Consider the following 25,041-nt stretch of genomic DNA (forward strand, 5'->3'; position numbering starts at 1 on the left):
GTTCACGCGCTGAAATCACAGAAGTGCAAATATAAAACCTTTGTTTGCGTGTAAACAGGACTTTTATTCGGGGTTGAATTCTTGGTAAAATACATATTTAAATGTTAGTGAATGAGGTGATAAAAATAACTGCCAGGAAAGAGTTTGAACCACAATTAATATGTGAGATTCTGTTCATGGCTAAACACTAATGTGTGTGTGTGTGTGTGCAGAAACCGTTTAAGGGGTCAGGAACTTTTTCCAATAACAAAACAAATTAAGTTTGATGCCTTTTTTTTTAGAAAGAGCTTTATCAAAGACAATAAATAATTTGGATAATAATGTATTCAGAATGTATAATAATATTGATTCATCCTTTTCTTAAACAACTGTTAAAATGGATGAAATGTGAAGTTTATCATTTTAACTTTTTGTTTTGAGGATGTTACCATAGACATTTCTTTAGACAATAAAAAAATACAACAATGATAGACATAGTTTCTTTTAAACACGTTGCTACCTAAACATGTAGTTTGAATATAAGAATTTTCTTAAATAATTCGAACTGCTGATTCTATTTCTATAAAATGTTAGTTGCTGCTATTATAGTTAGTAGAATCTCTAAAATAAATCTCGAAATAAAGTGTTACCGTTTATGAGTCTAAACCCATTTTTAACAGTCACTTGTCCCCACCTGGTGGTGTAGGATGTAATTGATACAATCATTATGTGAAGGTTCATGTTATTTTCAAAATGTGATTTACTCTATTTTGATCACTTCAGTGTTTATATCCAAACTATAAACATTTATCCCAGTACCTCTGTGACAATATGAATATTTGTAATAACAATGTTGTTGAAGAGACCGTTTGTGAAGCTGTAAGAACTTACACAGCTCGCCCCCTTTTTGCCTAAGAAGGTTGGTAAGATTGGATGGGTGTTTAAATCAAGATCACAATATTTTAATGATCAATTGTGCAATTTTATTGCACAATGTTTTTGTGCTGAAATCGTATCGCTTTCTTAGGCTTTTGAGACAATAAAAGAAAGAAATTCAATTGCCTTTCATTTCCCTTAAAAAATCAAACCAAAACTGGAAGTCCTTCCCCCATGAAAATTCACTCCTCAGACTCCGGTCCAATGTAGCAGCTCAAAAAGGGTCAAATAACTGTAGAATTTATTAAAGGGGAGGTATAAAGCCCTTTTCACAAGATGTAAAATAAGTATTGGATGTTGTAACGGTGGTGGCCGCCCTAACATAAATAAATTATTTTAAAGAAAACCTTCGGGCGCCAGACAGGATAAAACCTGTCAAAATTTAAATCAACCCAGGATAGCCAAAAAATAACCACCTGTTACACAACAAAATTCTAGTAATAATCCCAGAAAAATTCAGTTCACAAGGGATATTTATTCGTCAATTAAACTGTTCATAATAATAACACAAAAAAAAGAAAGAAAAAAACCAAACAAAAAAAAAACAATGAAAAAATAAAGCTCAACACGGTAGATGATCTCATTCTCAAGTCTCTTTGAAATACGTGCAGGAAAACCCCCGCGTCATGCTAATCCACGTTTGCAGATATAAGGCAGTTAGAGAGGATCGCGTGTCATCTTCGACACCAAGATAGGCGGATAAGCAGCTTTGACTCGTCTTTAAGAACAGCTCTACATCAGTCAGTCTGGAAGCGCAAAGCTTTAGTCGAACTTCGCGACACACCAGACCTCAAACACAGATTTACAAGCGGCCGTCTTTCCCCCAATAATCCATCACGATCAATTCTGGCAAACTTCTCAATATACACAAACGGATGACGCGTCTTTTCCAGGTACGACACACTTCCTTATATACACTTCCTTCCGTTGTTAATTGAAATACTCCACCCATCCATTCACGCAAAAAGAAAAGTGAAAGTAAAACATACAAATGTCCCACAATGTCCCCAGAGTGTGTATGTGAAGTTTTAGCTCAAAATACCCCACAGATATTTTTATATAACATTTTAAAATTGTCACTTTTTGAGGGTGAGCAAAAACACACCGTTTTTCTTTCTGTCCCTTTAAATGCAAATGAGCTTCTGCTCCCGGCACAAACAGGGGGCGGAGCTTCAAGAGCTCGTGTCCTTTTACCTCACACACACATGCACTGAAAATGTCAATGTTTATGTTCAAACCGGAGTCAGACAATAATGGAGAGACTCAAGAAGAAGTGACAACATGTAGAATCCAACGGGGACATTTCTGAATGGTTAGTTGTTGAATTTAGGTAGCTTATGTATAGTTGTCTTCTAGTCATTGATTAGCATATTCTGTCATGATAATCTATAAATCGGAAGAGGGATTTAGGTAAATTTTAGGGTTGTTGATGTCACTAACCCGGGAGGAAGCTCGTGTAGTTCTACCAGCCGTTTGTTGTAGTCCTAAAAAATCAATTTCTTTAAAAGAAAATATCTCCCTTTGCTTTGAACTTTGAGCATTGTAACTTTGCAGATGTTGTTTGTGCTCAAACAGCAACATTACACACTAACTAAAGTTAGAAAAGTGAAATCATAATCAACCACCCCTTTAAATAAATCAAACACAGGTAAAGGCTGCAACGAGCAACTTGAGTATAAAATGATACTAAATGACAAACGGGTGTATTCAAAGCATGAGTGTCCATGGCAACTAAAGCCTGACGGGAAACTACAACAAAGGAACATAGGAAACGGGTAACTAAGCAAACTGGGAGAAAACCATAGACTGAAATAAATATGGACGTATTGTCCGTGACGTCACCCGTAGGTTTCTGAAGAGCATTTTCGAAGCCTAAAGTGGGTGGAGCCGGCCGCCGCCTTCTTGGTAGTGCGTCACCGCGTGTCTCCTGGATAAACGAAACGTGCCTGTGACAGTGGAAGTGTGTAGTTGTAGAGAATATCCACACATGTGTACCAGTAAATGTCACAGAGAGAAATGTTTTAAGAGTTGCAAACTTGTAGACTTTCTCTTCCACAAACACAACACAACAGTTACACCTTCTCTAATTCTCCATTGCAGGCGCACAAATCCTATTCTACAAACCACAAATTATGAAACTCGTACGCCCACATTTTTGCTGCAGTGAATATGGCGCAAAACGCATTCACTCCCGCATCAAAACATGTGAAGTCACGGACAAATGTTGCTCATCCGCAAATCAGTACGTCAATTCATCCAATGAGAGTTGCACACTTCTAGAATATTTTCTCACAAATGTCTTTTTTGCCCTGATATTTTTTCTAGCACAAACACAAGAACATAACTACAAACGTCTCAAACACTGTTTCACGCTTTCAAGTGATAACTTTCGCGCACTCTCCCTTTTGCACCATTGATCTGTGGGAGTTGTGGATCAAAAGTGAGTCGTGCTTCAGTAGAGGCAGTGGGCGGAGCCTGCATGAATATTCATGAGTTTGCCGGGCAACTGTTCACGATCCTCGTTTCTCAGTAGGTTTAATGGATGTTTGAAAAGAAAGCTCAATATAGTTTCAGTGCAAGCTTAAACTACCATTGCTTTCCGTTTCGTAAAGTTCATAATGTTTTTATTAGTTTGCACGTTTTCTATACTGGAAATAATTGTTGATACTGGATTCGTATGTCCAGCTATATGACTATTTCATTTAACAAAGAGGTTCATAAGGAGGACGGTCGTGCGTTTGCAGCCCGAGGTGACGCATTTAAATGCAGTATTTTCAGGTATTTATTGCCCATGGGACTCTCGGTGGGGTACAGTGGCGAATTACTACTCACCATTACTGGTCGGCAGTGTTCACAACGGGAGCTGTGGTGTGAGGTGCACGTTTGGTTGCTGTTTACTGGATAGGCAAGACGAATCCCCCAGTTCTGAGGTGGTATTGTGTGTGTGTGTATGTGTCAAATGTTATGTGATTGATGTATTTATTTAACTGGTTGTATATTAAAGAGACCAACTCTGTAATTTATCAAATTGTGTTTTTGAATAAATTGTATTAATGTGTTCCACCGTTGTCTGATACCTGGCACAGTTTGTGTGTGTCGGTGCACTCGATGACCTGTGGGTCCCCGGCCTAGATTTACAGGCAATATCTCTATTTAGTGCCACAATTGGTGTTGTCTTAATCACTGATGGGCAGTAACGCGTTACTGTAATCCAATTACTTTTTCAAGTAACGAGTAAAGTAAGGGATTACAATTACAAAAACAGTCATTAGATTACTGTTACTTCCCCGTAAGCAGGCTGCGTTACTGCGTTAGTTAACCGTCATTTTGTTTCGTGAGTCTGTCTCGTGCCATGAGTCGTGCGTGAGTGACAATGCCGTATGAGCGCCGCGACGTCAGTGGTAAACACCGAGATGTGTAGTGTTGAACAAGAGACAACATGGAGCGCGGGAGAGACACACGCATGTGATTGGTCTCACACGCCACACCCCCGATTTCTCACGCTGAAGTGTCAGTCAGTCAAATGCCTGAAAGATGAGTTTATCTATAGATCTACAAGCACCCGCAAGCCGGCACAGGAATGTGAAACTTACTGAAAAAAAACCCTTAACCCCCAACTGACATGACATGGCTGTTTTGGTAAACTCATTTTTACTCCTCTCTGCACTTTACTGTTAAAAGACGTAAGTGTTAATAATTTGGAATACAGTCAGGAGAGACTTTCATTTTAATTATTTTATTGCTGTATTGTATTTACATCTATTCGAATGAAGGATTTTACAAAAAATATATTTATTTTAACTAATTACTTTTGAAAATAAGTAATCAGTAAAGTAACTGGATTACTTTCTTAGAGAAGTAATCAGTAACTAATTACTATATCCTGGTAACTTGACCAACACTGGTCTTAATACTGGACAATCAGTGCCACAATATGAATAAATGATGTAAATCAAATAATAATATGAATAAATGATAAATGACTACTACATAAATTACTAATAATAATGAAATTCAATATAAAAGGAAATAAAATAAAACAACACCAATGTATGGTTGCTTTCTGAAAGTAAAACACACATGTTGTTATTGAAAACCTTTAGATCCTTGACATGTCCTCATTACCTTTAACTATTTAGATATTATATCATAAAGTACACAAAGTAGTTGTTTAACAATCAAAATTATGTTATTAGTTATGAGTCAGTTGTTGATGAAGCTGTTGATGACATGAAACTGCCCACCAATATTAAAATCAAACCTTGACCAATAATATTCATGCAGTGATTTATTACACAGAAAAGACTAAAATATTTTTAAATATTTACCTGAACCTCTACAGAGAATGCATGAATCATACATTATGATTACTATAAGATCTCAAAATGACAATATATTGGTAACTATTATGATTAAAGCAGATTAACATTGACTGTAGATTATATGAGAGCATCTCCTTTAATTAACTAACACACTTAAGGCTGAAGACGGATGTAGTTTTTGTTTTAGTCAGACATAGAGAAGTGATAGTGGTGATTCGTCATGATTAAATCTCCAGCAAAAGAAAGCAAAGCAGCAAGATGATCAGAGAGGAAGCAGTCTTGGCACTGGAGTTGCAAAAGATGTCCACACATTTACTACAAGAGGAGAGGAACACATGGGAAGGTAAACATTATTAATGAACAGTGATGGGAATAACGGCGTTATAAATAACGCCGTTACTAACGGCATTACTTTTTCCAGTAACGAGTAATCTAATTGATTACTCTTCTCATCTTAATAACGCCGTTCCCGTTACTGCCAAAAAATGCGGCGCGTTACTATAACTGATGAAGCTGGGTTTTTTTTTTTCATCAGACCAACTAGATCTCTGAGCGAGAGGCAAATACTTTTTTTACTGTTGAGGTAGAGTAAATGTCATTGTAAGCCAATCAGAGGTAGAGTTGGGCGGGTGTTCGAAAGCACGCATAGTAGTGATGGGCATTCGGCACTTTTGACTCAGCTCACTGAAAGGAGCCGGCTCTTTTGGCTCACAAACGGCTCTTTACATGACTTTGACTATAATATTTAAAACATTTTTACATAATTATTTAATTTCTATAGGCTAAATTTGTAAAAAATAGAGTCGGCTCTTCAGATATGCGAGCCAGCTCCCGACGTTCACCTAAAAGAGCCGGCTCTTAGAGTCGCCTCATTCGCGAAGCGCGAACGACCCATCAAAAGCTCATACGCGAACGAGTCATTCCATCATCACTAACGGCTAACGCTCATGAATTGCGAACGACCCATCATAACGCATAGTCGGACAGGACAGGACACACAATGAACAACACAAGCAAGCCAGTCAGTCAACGAGAGACAGGTATGGCGACGAGCTTAACAAGCTTAATTTAATTTTGCCCAGTTGTGGCCTGTTGAGGGGCAATAAATATCAAAAGTTCCAAAACATCTATTGTGTTATTTGCATTGATCCACTATATAAACATAATATCTACATGGCATTTGATTGGAGGCTAGTCTCACTTTGTCCCACAGCAACATTTTTTTTTTTTGATGTGTGTACAATGTTTCATGTTTCTGTTAATAATGTATTGTATTAAGTGTCCATTTCATTATTATATTCAGATTTATCATAAATAATTGAACATGCACATGTATTGTAAGTTCCGTTAAATAGGGGTAGAGGTGGGGTCACATTTGAGCATTTAAAATTTAATTTTACTTGAAAGTAACGCAATAGTTACTTTCTTAAGTAACTAGTTACTTTTAAAATTTGTAACTGAGTAACTAATTTAGTTACTTTTTGGAAGTAGTAACTAGTAACTGTAACTAATTACTTTTTAAAAGTAACTTGCCCAACACTGTTAATGAAATAGAAAAATACAGATTTAATTGCATATATATATTTGTAATTGTTTATGGAATAAAACACTTAACAAATAAACAACTCTTTTGAGGCAGCTCTGTTAGTAAATATTAATGACAGACTGTTTGAATCACTCAGAGGACACGAATCCTTCTCTAATGCAACTCACTGAATCTGTCAGAGACGCTTTGGAAACATTTTTGGATGTACTCAGTTGTTGAAAAACCAATTCATAAATGAAGCAAATAGAGATTGTAACTGAAACACATCCAAAATGCATCATAATCAAAAGTTACTCAAAGCGTGTGAGTTGGAACCGAACTGAATTGGGACGTGTGTGTGAATACCCAGCCCTATTTATGGTTATTTACATGAAACTCCCGTTCATCATATATCACTGCCGCAGCAGATTGCTGTTCTGGTCATAAAGCAATGCTCTGTTATGTTGGGATGACCCTTCATGAATTAGTTTAAACTAATGTTGTAGTCTTACCCCTCAGTGGGCCCTGGTGGAGCTGTAGTGCTAGATGTTGAAGTGCTAGATGTTGAAGTGCTAGATGTTGAAGTGCTAGATGTTGAAGTGCTAGATGTTGAAGTGCTAGATGTTGAAGTGCTAGATGTTGTAGTGCTAGATGTTGTAGTGCTAGATGTTGTAGTTGTTGAGATCGGCTGAGGTGTGGAAGGTGCTCTAAGAAACAAACAAAAATAGCACGTTGTCTCCTACATTATTTCTTAAATATAGTGATTATTTTTAAAGTACTTTCACATTTTCTTAGATTTGTGTATTTTGAATAAGAGAACAAGATGTCGGAAGGATATTCACCTTGAGGCACACGGTCCCTGGTTCAGTGCACTTGTGTCAGTAGAAACGTTGAAGTTCTTCACTGTAACTTTAGGGCAGGGTAGAGAGTCGTTCTGAAGAAGCTCTGAGATATCTGGATTGGGACACAACATTTATAAAGATGCTCTCAGAAAGTGACACACAATGGAAATATAATTCCTGCCCAAACATCATTCTAATAAAACCCTGTTTGCTATTAATACAGCAGTTGAACTTGTTCTCTGTTACTTCATAAATCCTACCTTGCATGGAGAAGAGAAGTATGAGGTCCCCACCCTTGATGAACTCTCTTCTAGCGAGATCATCTCTTGTCAGGAGCGAAAAATAGGCATTTTCACCCTCAAATACAACCTCATCACCGAAGTTGACTTTCTTTCCAAAGTTTTTAGGATTGTCACAGTAAATTGTGCCACCTGTTAGAACAAAACATGGCTTATAAAATAACCCTAAAAGCTACAGATAATAACTTTGATTGTCATCCAAGTAAAATGTTGCATATAAGCTCATGAAAAATTACAAAAAAAAATTACAGAAAAATAATCTTGTTGAATTAAAGATCTAACCTTCATTAGTCAAACCAGGGGCAGTGGTGACGCTTTGCTCAAAGGACATGCGCTTCTGTATGTGTGGATTCTGGTCAAGGATCTGGACGGTTATTTGTTTCCATGGACAAGGCCACTTCAACTGGTCATCATATGCACCAGATACCAACAGAACATCTATTAAAAGTTGATTCCCTAATAACAATAACTGTGCCCCAAAGCGATAACCGTCACTGGAGTAATACAGTGGACTAAATAACCTAGTTCCACTGTTCAGCAGCTTCTCAAAGTCCCTTATCTGCCATGTTATCTGGGGACACTCGGTCTCTGAAACATTGATATCATCCAGTGAGAATCCTCCACTGGAGTTTCCAGCTCCTTTACGGCCTTCAAACACAACTTGGAAAGATGTATTTGCGATCAGTGGCACATGATGCAGCTTCCAGTAATTACCAGGGGTTTCTGCAAGAAATGAAGCGGTCAGTAGCTGTGTTTACATGGTTCAATCGGAATGAAATCAATCCGATTGATGAATTCGAACACGGTGTTTACATGAACGATAAATAAATTGATGTGCGCGTTTATATGTCACAAGATTCAAATCGGAATTGATTTTTTGACATGCGCACTGCACGAAATATGCGGCTGTTCGCGGATAACTATTCTCCTCTATGTTGGTGCTTTATTTGTTTTAAACAGCAGACTTAATATTTATCCGCCTCTGGTCATGATTTGGAGACGATGAGCATGAACCGTTTTGTCGTGCTGCTTATATTGATCACGCAGTAAAACCCCGTGCCCAAAACCAGTCGTCCATGGATGAGATTCTGAAACAAGCAAATGATAATTGATAATTGAAATGATAATTTTTTAATAACGGAACACTCATTTATATTCACTTTATTCACCAGGAAGAACAGCTCATTCCGTGCGTCATACGTCATTACGCTATTTCAACGTCATTGCACATGCGCAGTCCTTTTAGTTTCGGTTTTCAATCCGATCAAGTGTTTACATGTTCTCTCGATCGGATTACAAAAGGAGTAAACCACCCCTTTCAATCCGATCAAGTGTTTACCGGTGTTTACATGTTCTCTCGATCGGATTACAAAAGGAGTAAACCACCCCTTTCAATCCGATCAAGTGTTTACCGGTGTTTACATGTTCTCTCGATCGGATTACAAAAGGAGTAAACCACCCCTTTCAATCCGATCGAAATTTCAATCGGATCGAGCTCAATCGGATCGATTAAGGTGTTTACATGAAGGTTTTTTAGTCCGATTGAGCCGTCAATCCGATTATAAGTGTCCATGTAAACGCAGCTACTGACACTGAAATAAAGACCTATAGGATTTCCATGATTTGTTAACACAACATTTTTTCTTTTGTCAACTCAACTTAGATTCACTAATGTTGTTCAGATAACAAAACATTTTTAGTTTAGGTTGATTAAACTAATGGCTTGGTGGCAATGCACTGATAAAAAATAAAAACATTAGTTGATTCTACTAATAGATAGTTCACTAGACCTCTGAGTCTTAATTTTCCCTGCGCATGCGCCGGACGCACGGGAGTAAATGAGTCAACGACACAGACGACACTTCTTGAACGAGAAGGCGCGATTTTCTTCTCAGCTTCTTCAGAAGCAAGGCAAGACGGTTTATGGTAAGTAATTTTAAAATTCAATGTCTTTATAGACTATGGTTTTGTCTAATGATAATTTAATTGATTTCCTAGGCAGCGAAAAATCAGAGGATGGTTTGAATCTAACGTTAGACTTTTCCGAGGGGGGGGGGATTTTAACTAATTTGTGGTATAACTAGTCGATCACGAGTGGCTCAACAGGTAGATCTATAGATAAACTCATCTTCCAGGCATTTGACCGACTGACACTTCAGCGTGAGAAATCGGGGGTGTGGCGTGTGAGTGTGTCTCACGGCCAATGCGTGAGAGTTGGCAGCTCTGTCTTTACAGTTTAGTAACAGTTAAGGCTGTTAGTGAAACGATTCAACCTTAAAATAATCCCGATAAATAATATTTTAGTTATTTTTCATTTTCGTCTTGATTAAACGAATGCGTATTGCTCATTTTAAAATGCATTCAGGTTAAGTTAACGTTACCTTTAAGAGAAGGAAACGGCAATTAAAGTAAGATTGAACTGTTATACTTATGGTTATGAAGCAATACATAGTTCCCACATGACGTCACAACATACGGGCATTTGCCGACCCGGCGCCATTTCTGTGGGCATATTTCGGGCAGAATATTAGAAGAAGTTAATTTCGTGATAAAAAGTGAAAATGGTCATCTCCTGCTGGGTCAATGGATGTTCAAATCGTGTCGGAGGTTCAGTTAAATTAGGATTTTACAGTATACCCGTCTTTAGACTTCATGAATGTGAGAAGACTAAGCTTTTGTCAGAACAACGACGGAGGTTATGGCTGCGAGGATAAACAAGTTAACACTTTGCAGTTTGAATGATGTCCTGTATGAAAATAATGACGAGGTATTAAAAACAACAGTTTCCACTGTTCGATCGCGCCCGCGCCTGCGCCTGCGCCTCTCTGTCACTCACTCACACACACACACACACACACACACACACACACACACACACACACACACACACACATTGCAATCTCAGATTATGTCCCTAAAGAACCCGCGTTTAAAGTAGTTCCGCATTACATTAATTAATTTTAATTACAAAATTAATTAATTAATTAATTTTTATACCGTGTATCTTCATGCACTGAACCGTGACGCCCGTACCGTTTCGGTTCAATACGAATACATGTACCGTTCCACCCCTATTCTTCAGTGTACAAATAAGTACATGCATATTACAGAAAGCACCGATGCCTGTTATAAGGGGAACAGGAATTAAGTTGTGCAGGCTATGGCTTTTTAATAGTCAGATAGTCTCGCATCATGCTATACCTTCGCTATGATGACTAGTTACTTTTCCATTGATTGCACTTGAGCAAACGTCACCAACCCAACCCTCGGCAAACTGATTGTACGATGTAAATTTGTAATTTTGTGATTAGTAATTTCCTTTTTCTCTTATTAGCCAACTGATGAGGAAGAGGTGGTGAAGGCGATGAATGTTGGACTCTTGGTGGACACAGAGGAGAAGACTGCAAACCTCCTTCCAATGGAAATAATTGATGTGGCTGTGGTGTTAGAGGAGGAGATTGGTGCTTGATGGCTTAGTTCACCCAAAAATGAAAATAGTCATTACTCACGCTCATGTCGTTCCAAACCTGTAAGATATTCATTGACTTTGGAACACAAATCATTTTTTAATGAAATTTGAGAGCTTTTTTTCCATCCATTGACAGCCTATGCAACTCAAGTTTATGAAGCGATGTGAACGTGCATTGGAGATTGATAGATTCATATTTTGTAAATATTTTAATTTTTGCGCAAACAAAGCACTCACATCACTTCATAAACTTGAGGTTAATCCACTGGAGTCACATGGATTACTTCAATGATGTCTTTATTACCTTTCTGGGCCTTGAAAGTGGTAATTGCATAGGCTGTCAATGGATGGGAAAAAAGCTCTCAAATTTCATTAAAAACATCTTAATTTGTGTTCCAAAGACAAATGAATATAGTGAGTACCGGTAATTGTGAGTAATGACAATTTTAATTTTTGGTTGAACTAACACTTTTAATGCTGTTTGAGAAATGCTTTTAATAATATTCGTTGAGATTTGTTTTGAATAGTGGCCCTTTTTTTTGTGGTTTGCTTGTTAACAGTTTTCTCATTTCATTCACTTTATGAGGTTGTCGCATACTCCATACTGGTTTTGTTTTTTTGAACAGACAAAATATTGTTTTGAGCAAATTATTTTCATGTGTCATGTTCATTAAATGAGTTTTTGTTTTTAATTCTATTGCACTTAAAGGATTAGTTCACTTTAAAAAAAAACTTTTGCTGATAATTTACTCACCCAAACGGACCCAAACGGTTCAAGGTCCAAATTACAGTTTCAGTGCAGCTTCAAAGGGCTTTAAACGATCTCAGACGATGAATAAGGAATATGCGCGTTTGCGACGTTCGTTCGTGACCTTTTCAACGTAACTGCGTTGTTGGAAAGGCCGAGTCATGTGCGCATGCGCTACTTACTTTCAGTCATCATCAGCACAAAGCGGGACTGTACAAGCAAGACTGTGTGTGCGAAGTGCGTCAATAAATATATGTAAGTTGACTGTTTACCTAGTTTGGTTATCAATACTTGTTAAGGAGCTGTAAAGCCTTGATGTCATACTTTCATAAAGTGATGCATGTTTAAGAGAGATGAATCCGTTAATCGCGTGAGGTTAAGGGCTCGTGAAGGTGCCGTTTATGTTCGATATTATTTGCAATTTATAATATTGAGATGGCACCCAGTGTTTGATTGTGTATATGTATGTGTGATTGTTACATTAGTATTTGAAACTCTTGTTATTTCGAGTTTAAGGACGTGATCTTTATGATTATCTGCCGTTCATTTAAATTACCTCAGATTTGGTTTCGGTTTTGAATGTTATGCCATTTCTGACCACTAAGTGGCGGTGTTGTATAATAATATCTTTGATTATGCGTTTATTCCTTTATCTTACCCTAAATTTAACTTGAGAATTGCTTTATTGGAGAAATATGTATCTGTTTATGGAAATTATGTTTGTGTAATAATACTCAAGACATATGGTTAATATATATCTTTATTTTCCTTTGTAGACCACACACGTACGCACATCTAAATACCAGTAATAAGTAAAGCCTGTGTACTGCTGTGTTGTGAACAGCCAAAGACTGTTAACAAATAAACCTCCTTTGCATGGAACTGATCTGAATTCAGTGTGTTCTGACCGACACCCCATTGAGGAAAGTTAGATCTGAACCATTACCTAATACAGTCCACTTTTTCCAATCCTCCTATCGAACAGCGTATTACGTGACGTCACATGAAACGCGCATCACAGAACAGAGCAAGGCGAGTATTTGTGCTTATAAAACTTAAACTTTTTTAATTATTTTTTAAATGGCCGATCGTTTCGCTAGATAAGACCCTTATTCATCGTCTGGTATCGTTTAAAGCCCTATGAAGCTGAACTGAAACGGTCATTTAGACCTTGAAGCGTTTGGGTCCCATTGAAGTCCATTATATGGAGAAAAATCCTGGAATGTTTTCATCAAAAACCTTAATTTCTTTTTGACTGAAGAACGAAAGACATGGACATCTTGGATGACATGGGGGTGAGTGAATTATCAGCAAACGTTTTTTTTTAAAGTGAACTAATCCTTTTATTCAAGCTGATGTTAATGTCATCACACTGACATTTGTTTATTCTCACACATGCTTGACATTTATAGCAACAGCTTGTATTCTGTTGCTTTAATGTTTTTTATTCAAGCAGCAGTTCATTCTATCATACTCATTTATACTAAGTATAATTTATATTTGTCAGACAATTCAATGAATTCATATTTTTGTGAATGTTATAATAAATGTTAAAGATATGGTTTATTTGTGCTCTGTTATTCCAGAATAATTTGTTTTAACAAAAATCTTTTGTTGTTTTAAGTTGTGTTGGAAGTTGATTTAACTCGTAATTTTAAGGCAACCGTGTAAACTTAGTTAATTGTTACAACAAACTATATGTAGTTGAGATTAAGTTGAGTGAACTTAAAATTGTTTGTTCATACAATTTTAAATTCACTCAACCTAATTTAATATTATAAATTAACTTAATCCCTTTGATTGCTTGAATAAGTTGATACAATATTTAATCTTAAATTAGGACAACAAAATCACTTGTTGTAAAAACTCACATTTTTAGTTTCAATTAACTCAAAATTTTAAGGCAACCAGGTAACTTACTTTTCTGAGTCAAACTAACAAATATTTTTTTACAGTGTATTTGACTTGTAGTCTGTAAAGTTCTGCAGGAGAGACGGACCTGTGATCTGATCCATAAGTCTGAGAGTTCCTCTGCTGTCTGCTTTATCCTGGTACTCTCGGATCCAGATGTTGAGCTGGTCAGACTCATTCCCGCTGTGATAGTAGTAGAACTGCAGGCACTGGACTTTGCAGTCTCTTGTAGGGGTCAGTGTCTTGCTCTCCAATCTGGCTGTGTCCCCCTGGTTTCTGCCCTCAGTGCTGAAGTGCATGAAGAAAGACGTCCCTGCAGGCATGAAAACGGGTGTGGTTTGGGGAACTGGGTGGTACAGTGACTGCAACTGTGGATGGAAGTGAAGTGGTTTTCTTATAATAGATCTCACCATTCTGCTCTTTGCCCAAGTAGCTGTGGTCAGTCACATTGATGCCACTCACTGACTTCAGTCTCTGCCAGCCATAATCAACAGCAGAACAGACACTCATCTGACACAGAGATTCATCATCAAAACTACAGTGGTCAAGGAAAGAGATGGAGGAATCTGCAATGCAAACAAACAAACACTGAGACTAAATCAATTCATTACAATTTCAATTCATCATAATGGGTCTCCCTGGCATCAAATATCGGTCCGGATGAGATATCCAGCAACCGCAACTTCATTTTAGTCTTACATACAATCCACAAATAGAAAAGAAACAAAACATTAAAGGCCACAAATGAAAACGGTCAAATACTTACTGCATTTATAGAGTTTGTTGAGCTCAATCGCATCATATTCACTCATTTCCATTAGTTGTCCGATCACATCTTGAAACTCGGGACGCTTGGTAATGATCGTGGATCCATTACCGTTGCTGAAGGCATTTTGATCAAAATGCATCACAGAGTAATAATCATATGGGGTGCCGGACACGTTCCCACTGGATTTATTGAAATAACTCTCATTCCCTAAAAATAAAGACTATTGCAGTTATTAAGATGATTGTTCAAAAGGACTGGCTTATTTTCTGTAAGTTCTCTTTAGTAATATTGACACTCAGTATGTAAAGCAAATTAATACACTGACTATTTTACAATGTAAATTAATAATAAAATGATATGGCAACCTTTGATGATGTTTTCATATCTGATTGTCACATAATCATCTCTGTCATATCTCGTCTGCTCATGGTAGAGTCCCAGTGCATGAAGAAACTCATGCTCAACAATGGCTTTTATTCCACAGCCATTCCCAATGGAAAGAGTCTGGCCTCCAGGAGACGTGCGTCCGATATATGACCAACACCTGCAACACAAGGCATTCACACAACACACAGTCGGATAAAGCTGCCAGTCTAATTATATTGTCAAATTATAAGTGTCCAAACTTTTGATTGGTAAATAATTAACTGAAATATTTGACTCTACAGATTCAGTATAGCATAGTCCACATCAGAACAGTCTATAGTATATGACTGACCCTTCACGACTCTCCACAGAGATGTAAAACTCTTCTGCCGCTCTGGGCTTAAAGTCAATGCATGATTTCAGTCTGAACTGCTCAAAGGCTCTCAAAATGACTCCTCTGGAGTTCATACCTATAAACACAAACAAAACTGAGTGGAAAACAAAGTTACATTAAATATATTTCAAAGTTAATTGAAGCGTAAGTGAGGAGTCTGAAATCTTACTGAGATCTACACTCAGCTCATAGGGGACGGGAATATCCCACCAGGACTGATTCCCTGGAATGGCGCTCGCTTGCCTAGGCTTTAAACAGATCATTTCAAGTATCCTGATTTCATATATATATAGACTTACCTGCATTTATATATATATACAGACTTACCTTGATGTCTCCTTCTGTGAGATTTAAACCTAATACCACAAGAGATTTCAGTTCACAGTAAATATGCTTCAATAAAACAATGAGTAAAAGTAATAAATAGTCAACAAAAATAGATACAAGTTATCTTACTGCTTATATAAATGTATTTGGGTTCTTGAAATGCTATAATAGTTTTACCTTCGTTTATATCCGGAATGCTCTTCCATTTCTCATCAATGACTTGGAGAAAATTATATTGAAGTCAACAAAAGACACAGACAGGGAATGAGGATTGTGTGCATTGAGTGCTGGACAAAATGTAAATTTAATGAAACCGTATGAAAGTAAGCGATAAACGAGCAATTACATCAAGCAGTAATGAGCAGTTAAAAAGGGATATTTCATCTTGGAAACACTTTACCACAGATGAATGTGACTGTACTGTACTTACCAGGTGGTGGCTCCTGACAACATGAGATATAAAAAAAAGACAAAGAAAAATATTTAGCCTTAAAAAAAATCAACAGCTGTATATTGCTTTATAAATGACAATGTGGACAATGACTGTCCACTATCTAACTTACATGTGATGCATGACCAAGAGCCACAGCAAAGCTCAGCAGAAGAAAAGCACATACATGCATTGTCACTGGAAATCATAATGAGCACATTTGATTGATAACGTTTCATCTTATCATCTTATTAACTTGCAGGCAATTTAAGTTAAATGTAACTATACATATATTTAATATTAATTAATGATTAGAAGATCATTAACTCAGGAAACTAAAAGAGGGATACATACCAGTTTGCAGTCGTTAATCAGGCTTTATGTGTTCGAATGTGAAGCGAGAGTCTTTTAAGCAGCAATGCCTAAAACCCACCCTGGAAATTACTGGAAAAACCAGCTAGACTGCAAAGTTAAGTCTAGCTGGTTTTTCTGGCTGTTTGTTTTTGTCTTCACTTAAAGGTGCATTGCGCAACTTTTCATATTAAAAATACCTGTTTTTCTATCCTATACATGCTTAAAGAACTGCCTGATGGGCTGAATGAGCCCTTCTCTGCGCACTGAGATTGCCTCTATAATCCTGTACAGTAAAATATATAAGAGGGATTCGGGCTCGAATTTGAGACTGGGCGTGACGTCATGCGCGTTCACGCTCACCAGGCTATGTCTCGCAGGTTTGTGTATTCGCCGGCGCCGCCATTCTCCGCATCAGCGAAGACAACTCGTGCGTCAAAGGTAGAAGATGGATTCAAAGAGACCGGCTTGTAGTCCATTCCAAACTCCAACGCAAACTCCACGTAAAGTAAAAAAAAAAAAAAAATTGTCTAGTGCCACCAAAAGGGCCAAATTGGAGTCAGACAGGCGTCGGAGTAAGACGAGAGTCAACCTCGGGAAGGCATTCAACAAATAGAGAGATCTCCGGTCTGCTCTTGGTCTCAAACGGGATCCTCAGTTGGCTTATTTCTTGATAAAACGGTAAGATATAGCCCAGTCTCTAATGTTTGATACGGCCAATCTATGTATGACAACAAATGACGATGCGTAAAATGTGTAATGCTTTAGCGTAAGCTAGATACATGTACAATCAGAATTGGTTTTACTACCATTGTTAGTGAACAGTTTCATAAACTAGAAATTGTGTTCGGAAGAATAGTACTAACTATTTACTAAATAAAGTATTGACACATTTCACATTAATGTTTGTCAGTGTGTATTGTCCCTGTCAAAATATCTACTAAATAAATCAGCGCTACATGTAGTTTAGTAATTAGCAAAACAGTTCAAGATTCTTGAGTGTGATATAACATGCTGAAAAATATGACCGATAATTAGACACAAATTTTGAGTAAATTCTAACAGAAAAAGGCTGTATTGTTATTGGAATATTCTACTTAGCAGATCAGTAAAACAGGCTGATTAGCAGGCGGATTAGCCTGTTTGGCTTTTATGAAAACTTCATGGTGACATTTGATTGTTTATTACCTTGAGACATTTGAGTGAACGTTGTTGACCAACCGTGTATGGTATGATTAATATATTGAGCTTTTGCGAAATAATCAATTATATTGTTCATGAACGTGTTTTCATAACAATACAATCATAGGTGGATACAGTAAACACATAAACAAAGTTTTCTACTACCCCCGTTTTCCCCTCACACATAAGAGTAATTTACTCAAATGTCTTTCCTTCCATATATTTGAAATGACTTGCAGATTTATAACTTTATTACCTCTGAAGACATTTTGGCTGTACACCAAAGATCTGTGCGGCAGATGCTCCTTTAGTTATGAACAGCTCGTGCATGTGTGCGTGTGGTCCATGAGCGTGCACAACTCTGGTTGCAGTTTCGCTTGTCGCCAGAGGGGGCGTAGTTCTGCAAAAACTCAGAGACTTGCGTTTTGCACCTTTAAAGATTTCAGACTCCAGCATTGATATTTAATATTTTGATATTTAGCTGTTGTAATATCACTGTAAGCCACAGCTTCACAGGGCTGATTTTTTGTTAGTTTGTTCGTATTTGGCAGATGCTTTTATCCAAAGTGACATTGCTTTATACTTATAATCAGGGTTGGGAAGGTTACTTTTAAAATGTATTTCTCAACAGATTACAAAATACATGCTTTAAAAAGTAATTTGTAACGCATTTCGGTGGTGGTAATGGACCAGACGTGTCATATAGCCTAAGGCTACCGCTCTGCGCTGAGAGAGAGATCAGGGATGTGGGACACGAGCAGAAAGAACATCTCTTTTCTTTTTTTTTTACATCTTCATGTTTTCTACTTGTTGTAAAAGGTCTGAAGAGTGAATTTTATCTTCCACAAGGGCAAGACATTTAGGCAGGTTTGATTTTGCGCTGCCAGAGAAAGTGAAACTAAAATCACCCGCGCGTGTGAAACGTGCTTTACAAATAAACTTGACGTCCCTTACCAAGTATAATAACAAGCACAACTGTGTTAAAAAGAATTTGACCTGCAAATAAAAAGGTAGGCTATCTTTCCTACAGCGTTTTTATACTTTACAACAGTAAAGAATGTGAATATAATAGGCCTACTTTAAAGCAAACCAAAGGAAGAAACGTTTATAATCACCTTCGAAAATGGGTGAGATGTGAGTGAAGATTTGGGAAAAGAAGAGATTCCATGTCCAGGGGAATAACTGATGGGATAGTGTTAAATTCACTGATAATCGGGTGACCAGATCGCAAAACAGAATACAAAGCTTAAATTTATGGGCTCACACACAACTCTCTCATTCGCCACGGATGCAAACATTTGGCTGCGATGTAACATTTAATTACTCACCTATTATTTATTTTGTAAACAAAGCTTTGTGCTTCACTCCTGTCATAATATTCATGTAAAACAGCATTCACATACAAATAAAATGTGTTTTGGCGGACCATCGCCGGTGCTACTGAGCTACCATGTACCTCAACATTTCATTAGATTTCACAAGTTTTGTAACTAGTCTAAATACTTTAGAATCATAAGAGGTACGTAACACAAAGGGCCCTATTTTAAGGATCTAAGAGCATGGTCTAAAGCAGGGGCGTAGAATTTAGTAGGGACGCTAGGGACGTGTCCCTATCAATATCCAGTGACACTGATATATCCCTAGCAATATTTTCGATCAACACTTTTTATATTAAATATTGATGTCCCCGTCCCCACCAATTTCAAAATCAAACCTACGCCACTGGTCTAAAGTGCACGCCGCAAGTGCACTTATGGTGTATCCAAATCCACTTTTGCTAGTTTAACAACAGGAAAAATAGTCGACGCGCCCAGCACAGCGCCACGATATAAAGTTACGGAAACTAAACAACCAAGAGAAATATATGTCTACTACCTCAGATTTAAAGTTTGATCTGTATGTCAGCATCTGGGAAAATCATTATTATCTTGTTCACGGTAGAGAAAGCTGCTTACATGTACAAAAGTAACCGTGAAGACTTAAAGGTGCAGTCTGTAAGAATGACAACTAGTGGTTGAAATAGGTACTGCAGTCCAATTCAAAATATCGGAGATCGTCGTTCCCTTTCAAAAGCTACAATCGATGCTGCGCTGCTTAGCGCATTGGGAACGTCTTTAATCGTGACCCGCTGTGAATATAGTGTGTAAACACGTCGATAGAATCGACCGGAGGTAATATAGCCTCGGTTGGTGATGTCATCGGCGCGCACCCGCGACACGAGGCTATAATTAGATGAGCCGCAGGTGCATCGTCAGGTCTTTTGTCTTCAGAGACCTCTCTGTGTTTGGTGTGCAAGCATTTATCTCCTCTCTGTCTACTACAGATCTTTGTTAGGAGTTATTTAGTTTATCACTGGCAGTGTGCAGATTTTCTCTTTCTCATCTCTCAACGATCTAAAAAGACTTTAGAAAAACTAAAAAGAGAAATGAGTCAACAGAGTAAGCGCTGTGTCCCTCCATGTTCACGTCCTATGTCAGAACTGGATACACACACTTACTGCTTTGTTTGTTTGGGGAAAGAGCATGCAGCCCTTGCGTTTGAGCATGGTGATTGCGAGCACAGTGGAGTGTTCACAGTTAAGTGCTTCGCGTTCGCTTTGCTTATTTCAAAGGGGTAGCACCCGCAATGCGATTGTGGGGCTCGCGTGTCAATCTGGCTGAGGAGCGAGAGATGGGTGCGTCCTTTTCGCTCGCTCTCTCTCTCTAGATCGTGATGTCCTTTTGCCTGACTACCGAAGCGTGCCTCGGCGCTTCTTCGGCTCGGTTGGAGGACACTGAATCTCATGAGTTCGTCGCCTCCGAGCGTTCCTCCCGCGATGATAAAAGGAGAACTGCTCGGGGCAATCGTTCGTGCAGTGGCCAGACTACACTGATCACACAAAAGAGTCCCATATAAAGAGTCCCATAAAACACTCAAAGCTTATAAATAAAGATTGATATATTTATCAGGGCTCGAATTTCGGCACGGGATTGCGGGTATTGCGCATAAATCTAATCATTCCCGCAGGTCTCCCATTTATAATGTGGGAAATTCCCGCAATCGTAATCCACACAGATAATAAAATCAAATCATTATTTTAACAACTATCTTCTAGACGCAATTTCACAAACAGCGTGATGTTCAGCGGTGCCGCACGCTCTTCTATCTCTTCTCATAATGTGTTGTGCAAGGCAAGCATCAAGCGCTGCGGCGATAATACACACTCGCGTTTTGGAGTCGGGACCATAGACTGTAAGGTCGGGACATGACGGAATATTCACTTGCACAATCGGGCCAGCAGTGCATCGTGACTGAAGTCTTTTTAAGTCTTACCAGTTTAAACATTCAAGCGATTTTAAACTAATCAGTGCTCGCGCGCTCTCTGAGATTATTTTCTATGCGCGCATTCATAGAAAATCCGCCTCAAAAACAGCTGGCTAGTAACTATTTTTCGCGGATTATATTGCTTTAACATGCAAAATTGTCAATTTCGGTCTTTGTGAGTAGGCTATACTCTAAACATAGTCGGTTTTGTCTTTAATAAGCATGAAACGCATGCCAGTATAATGAACACAGGATCCGTGCACTAGCTCTTAAAGTGACGGCAGCCATATGTGTCTGTCATTAATTTTGTTTGCAAAACAACAAAAGATAGCTTTAAGTTAAAGGAATCAGGATTAATAGCCTATGTATTTAATTTATTCAGGACTAAAATACTACCCAGTGTTATTTTCCATTTGATTACTTTATTCAGTTTCTGTATATGAATTAACTAGTGTTAGACCCACTGAAAACTTTTCTCTTTAATTATCTTTATTTGTATCTTTATTCCATTGTATTTATTTGTGCTACTTTTTTCAATTTAATTAAACAATTTAAATCAAGCTTCCTTGTGATATGTAAATTCTTAACAACACTATTACCCTATTGTAAAAATGCAATGAGCGCAAACATTTAGGCAAGATAAATGTAAGAATTTTGTTTGGAAAAAATGCCCACCCCCTTTCTCCCCCTCAAACAAAAAAAATCCCCCCCATGAGAATCATCTAAGGGGGGATTTCCCCCCCATTTTCCAAAACGAAATTCAGGCCCTATATATATATATATATACACTCACCGGCCACTTTATTAGGTACACCTGTCCAACTGCTCGTTAACACTTAATTTCTAAGCAGCCAATCATTTAGGCATGTAGACATGGTCAAGACAATCTCCTGCAGTTCAAACCGAGCATCAGTATGGGGAAGAAAGTTGATTTGAGTGACTTTGAACGTGGCATGATTGTTGGTGCCAGAAGGGCTGGTCTGAGTATTTCAGAAACTGCTAATCTACTGGGATTTTCACGCACAACCATCTCTAGGGTTTACAGAGAATGGTCCGAAAAAGAAAAAACATCCAGTGAGCGGCAGTTCTGTGGGCGGAAATGCCTTGTTGATGCCAGAGGTCAGAGGAGAATGGCCAGACTGGTTCGAGCTGATAGAAGGGCAACAGTGACTGAAATAACCACTCGTTACAACCGAGGTATGCAGCAAAGCCTTTGTGAAGCCACAACACGCACAACCTTGAGGCGGATGGGCTACAACAGCAGAAGACTCCACCGGGTACCACTCATCTCCACTACAAATAGGAAAAAGAGGCTACAATTTGCAAGAGCTCACCAAAATTGAACAGTTGAAGACTGGAAAAATGTTGCCTGGTCTGATGAGTCTCGATTTCTGTTGAGACATTCAGATGTTAGAGTCAGAATTTGGCGTAAACAGAATGAGAACATGGAACCATCATGCCTTGTTACCACTGTGCAGGCTGGTGGTGGTGGTGTAATGGTGTGGGGGATGTTTTCCTGGCACACTTTAGGCCCACTTAGTGCCAATTGGGCATCGTTTAAATGCCACGGCCTACCTGAGCATTGTTTCTGACCATGTCCATCCCTTTATGGCCACCATGTACCCATCCTCTGATGGCTACTTCCACCATGTCACAAAGCTCTAATCATTTCAAATTGGTTTCTTGAACATGACAATGAGTTCACTGTACTAAAATGGCCTCCACAGTCACCAGATCTCAACCCAATAGAGCATCTTTGGGATGTGGTGGAACGGGAGATTCGCATCATGGATGTGCAGCCGACAAATCTGCGGCAACTGTGTGATGCCATCATGTCAATATGGACCAAACTCCCTGAGGAATGCTTCCAGCACCTTGTTGAATCTATGCCACGAAGAATTGAGGCAGTTCTGAAGGCAAAAGGGGGTCCAACCCGTTACTAGCATGGGGTACCTAATAAAGTGGCCGGTGAGTGTATATATATATACACACATGACGTGTTTTTGTGCCCTCGACGTCGACCAATTCGACTATCGCGGGTGCAAAGGCACGCGATTATATGATGCTGCCTCAGATCGTAGAGGGGCTTTCTCTCCCCTGGGATCGCATTATCACATGCATTTTCAGCGGGTCAGGCTGGTACTGCGCTGTACACCATGGCTGTGTTACAGGCATACTAGGCTGATCTTATGAAAGATTTTTACAGCCTGTCATTCAGACCGTGTTTGCTTGTCTGATTGATATTTGGCTGTTTTTGTTGCTGATGAATTAAATGATAATATATGAGAAATCAGATATTCAATGCAATATATCAGATGTTTGTATTAATATATTGTCTGGCTATTCTTTGGTCACATTTAATTCTGAGGAATTAAATATTGAAAAATCCATCTAAAATGATGGACTTTGGGCGTACCGCCTCCGAGCACTTCTCTCGTTATGATAAAGCGTGTGAGAGGTTACTCGAGGTGGTGTCCCGTGCTGTGGCCAGATTACAGCTAAACTGCCCTCCTTGAGGATCTCCATGACGTTAACTCGTGCATGGGGCAAACCTTATTCTTCGTGCATCTTTGTGCCCTCGACGTCAATCTATTAGACTATTGTGGGTGCAGGGGCATGTGGTTTACGATGCGCCAGTCAGATGAGACGCTTGCGGTCTCTCTCTTCTCTGGGGCTCATATTATTTAAGGAGTCAGCACTCCCCACCAAGTCGTGTATAACATCCACGCTGGTGGGGGTCAGACTGGCTACTATGGCAGTGATGCAGGCATATCAGGCTGATCTGATTTAAAAAGAAAAAGAAAAAGGGGGGCTCAAAGCAGAGTATGGCAAGTTGCGTTCCCCCTCGTAAAAAGACTGGTGACCGGCTCGTCGCACTCAGCAGCCCTTTCGAAACCACTGTAACATCGTTGCCACCTCTGGTGATTCAGGGGGCAGCGGTTTCCAGCGAAATGTTGAATGTTCTTTTGTTTCCTGTTATCGCCCAGGACAAATTACATTCAACATTTCCCTAACAGGAAGTATTAAAGAGACTTTGGCAGCGTAAAAGCTACTGCCGGGTATCTCTTTTTGTGTCCTAAAGACAGTAAAAAGGAATGTTGCCGCCCTCGTTTTAACGGTGTGGTTCCCACTACCGTGAAACAGGAATAGGCGCATCTGCTGTCACAAAAAAATGGAGGACTGCGTCCGTTTTTAGATCTTTTAGGCTTGAACCGTTCCGTTAGAACGCTCAAGTTCAAGGTGCTATATCAAGGAGATCGTGTTGTAAATTCAACACCGCGTTTGGATCTTCACGGTTGATCTTAAAAGACGCATATTTTCATATAGAAATATTGCCACAACACTGGAAGTTCCTGATGTTTGCTTTTGGGGGCGAAGCTTACCAATTCCGGGTCCTTCCATTCGACCTAGCCATGTTACATAGACTATTGGCTGATACTGGCCCAGTCTCAAGAGCTTGTGCTTCGACATATATGGGGCTGAGTTGCAACGCCAAGAAAAGCGTTCACTCTCCTCCCCAGAGGGTAACGTGCTTGGGGGTTAAATGGGACTCTGTCACCATCAGGGCACAACTGTCCCCCGCTTGTGTCAAGACCATTTTAAACACCCTAAAGCAGCATCTGGCTAGGTCAGGACATTACATAGGTCTCATGGCAGCTGCGTTCACAGGGATCCCTCTGGGCCTTTTGCACATGAGACCACTTCAGTTGTGTCTCAAATAACTATACAATCCCCAAGGGCAAATAAAGGCAAGAGCATGCGCTGAGTGCTTCGTGTCCTTTCTAAAAATCCATGTTTATGGTAAGTCACGCGCTGAACGCTTCGTGTACTTTCAAAAATCCATGTTTATGGTAAGGGTTACGCGCTGTGGCTTCGTTCCCTTTCTAC

General features: G+C 38.9%; 2 protein-coding genes across 2 annotated transcripts in view; both read right to left on the bottom strand.

Annotated features, from left to right (window-relative positions):
• The window catches only part of LOC130070367 (gastrula zinc finger protein XlCGF57.1-like), a 63,058-nt gene that overhangs the window by 10,434 nt on the left and 27,583 nt on the right, over positions 1-25,041 (bottom strand). The gene's annotated exons all lie outside the window — the stretch shown is intronic.
• Positions 5,428-15,879, bottom strand: LOC130070081 (meprin A subunit beta-like). Its single transcript, XM_056234365.1, has 11 exons — positions 15,730-15,879; positions 15,519-15,636; positions 15,166-15,344; positions 14,798-15,007; positions 14,442-14,597; positions 14,120-14,344; positions 8,186-8,626; positions 7,865-8,035; positions 7,605-7,716; positions 7,275-7,469; positions 5,428-5,552 (listed from the first exon to the last, which is right to left on the bottom strand). Exons 1-11 carry the CDS (start codon positions 15,863-15,865, stop codon positions 5,462-5,464), a joined length of 2,034 nt encoding a protein of 677 aa, XP_056090340.1. The 5' UTR covers positions 15,866-15,879; the 3' UTR covers positions 5,428-5,461.

Source organism: Rhinichthys klamathensis, unplaced genomic scaffold (assembly GCF_029890125.1).
Source record: "Rhinichthys klamathensis goyatoka isolate OS25496 unplaced genomic scaffold, OSU_Roscu_1.1 h1tg000018l_1, whole genome shotgun sequence".
Taxonomy (NCBI): Eukaryota; Metazoa; Chordata; class Actinopteri; order Cypriniformes; family Leuciscidae; genus Rhinichthys; species Rhinichthys klamathensis.

What these genes read in the sequence shown, in the direction of transcription:
- LOC130070081 (XM_056234365.1), bottom strand. Translation starts at nt 15,865, where the DNA reads ATGCAGGTAAGTCTATATATATATGAAATCAGGATACTTGAAATGATC. An exon ending in ACTTCTCTTCTCCATGCAAG is followed by an intron (nt 7,717 to 7,864) that starts GTAGGATTTATG and finishes GTCCCAATCCAG; the next exon opens with ATATCTCAGAGCTTCTTCAG. An exon ending in CCACCAGGGCCCACTGAGGG is followed by an intron (nt 5,553 to 7,274) that starts GTAAGACTACAA and finishes CTCCTCTTGTAG; the next exon opens with TAAATGTGTGGACATCTTTT.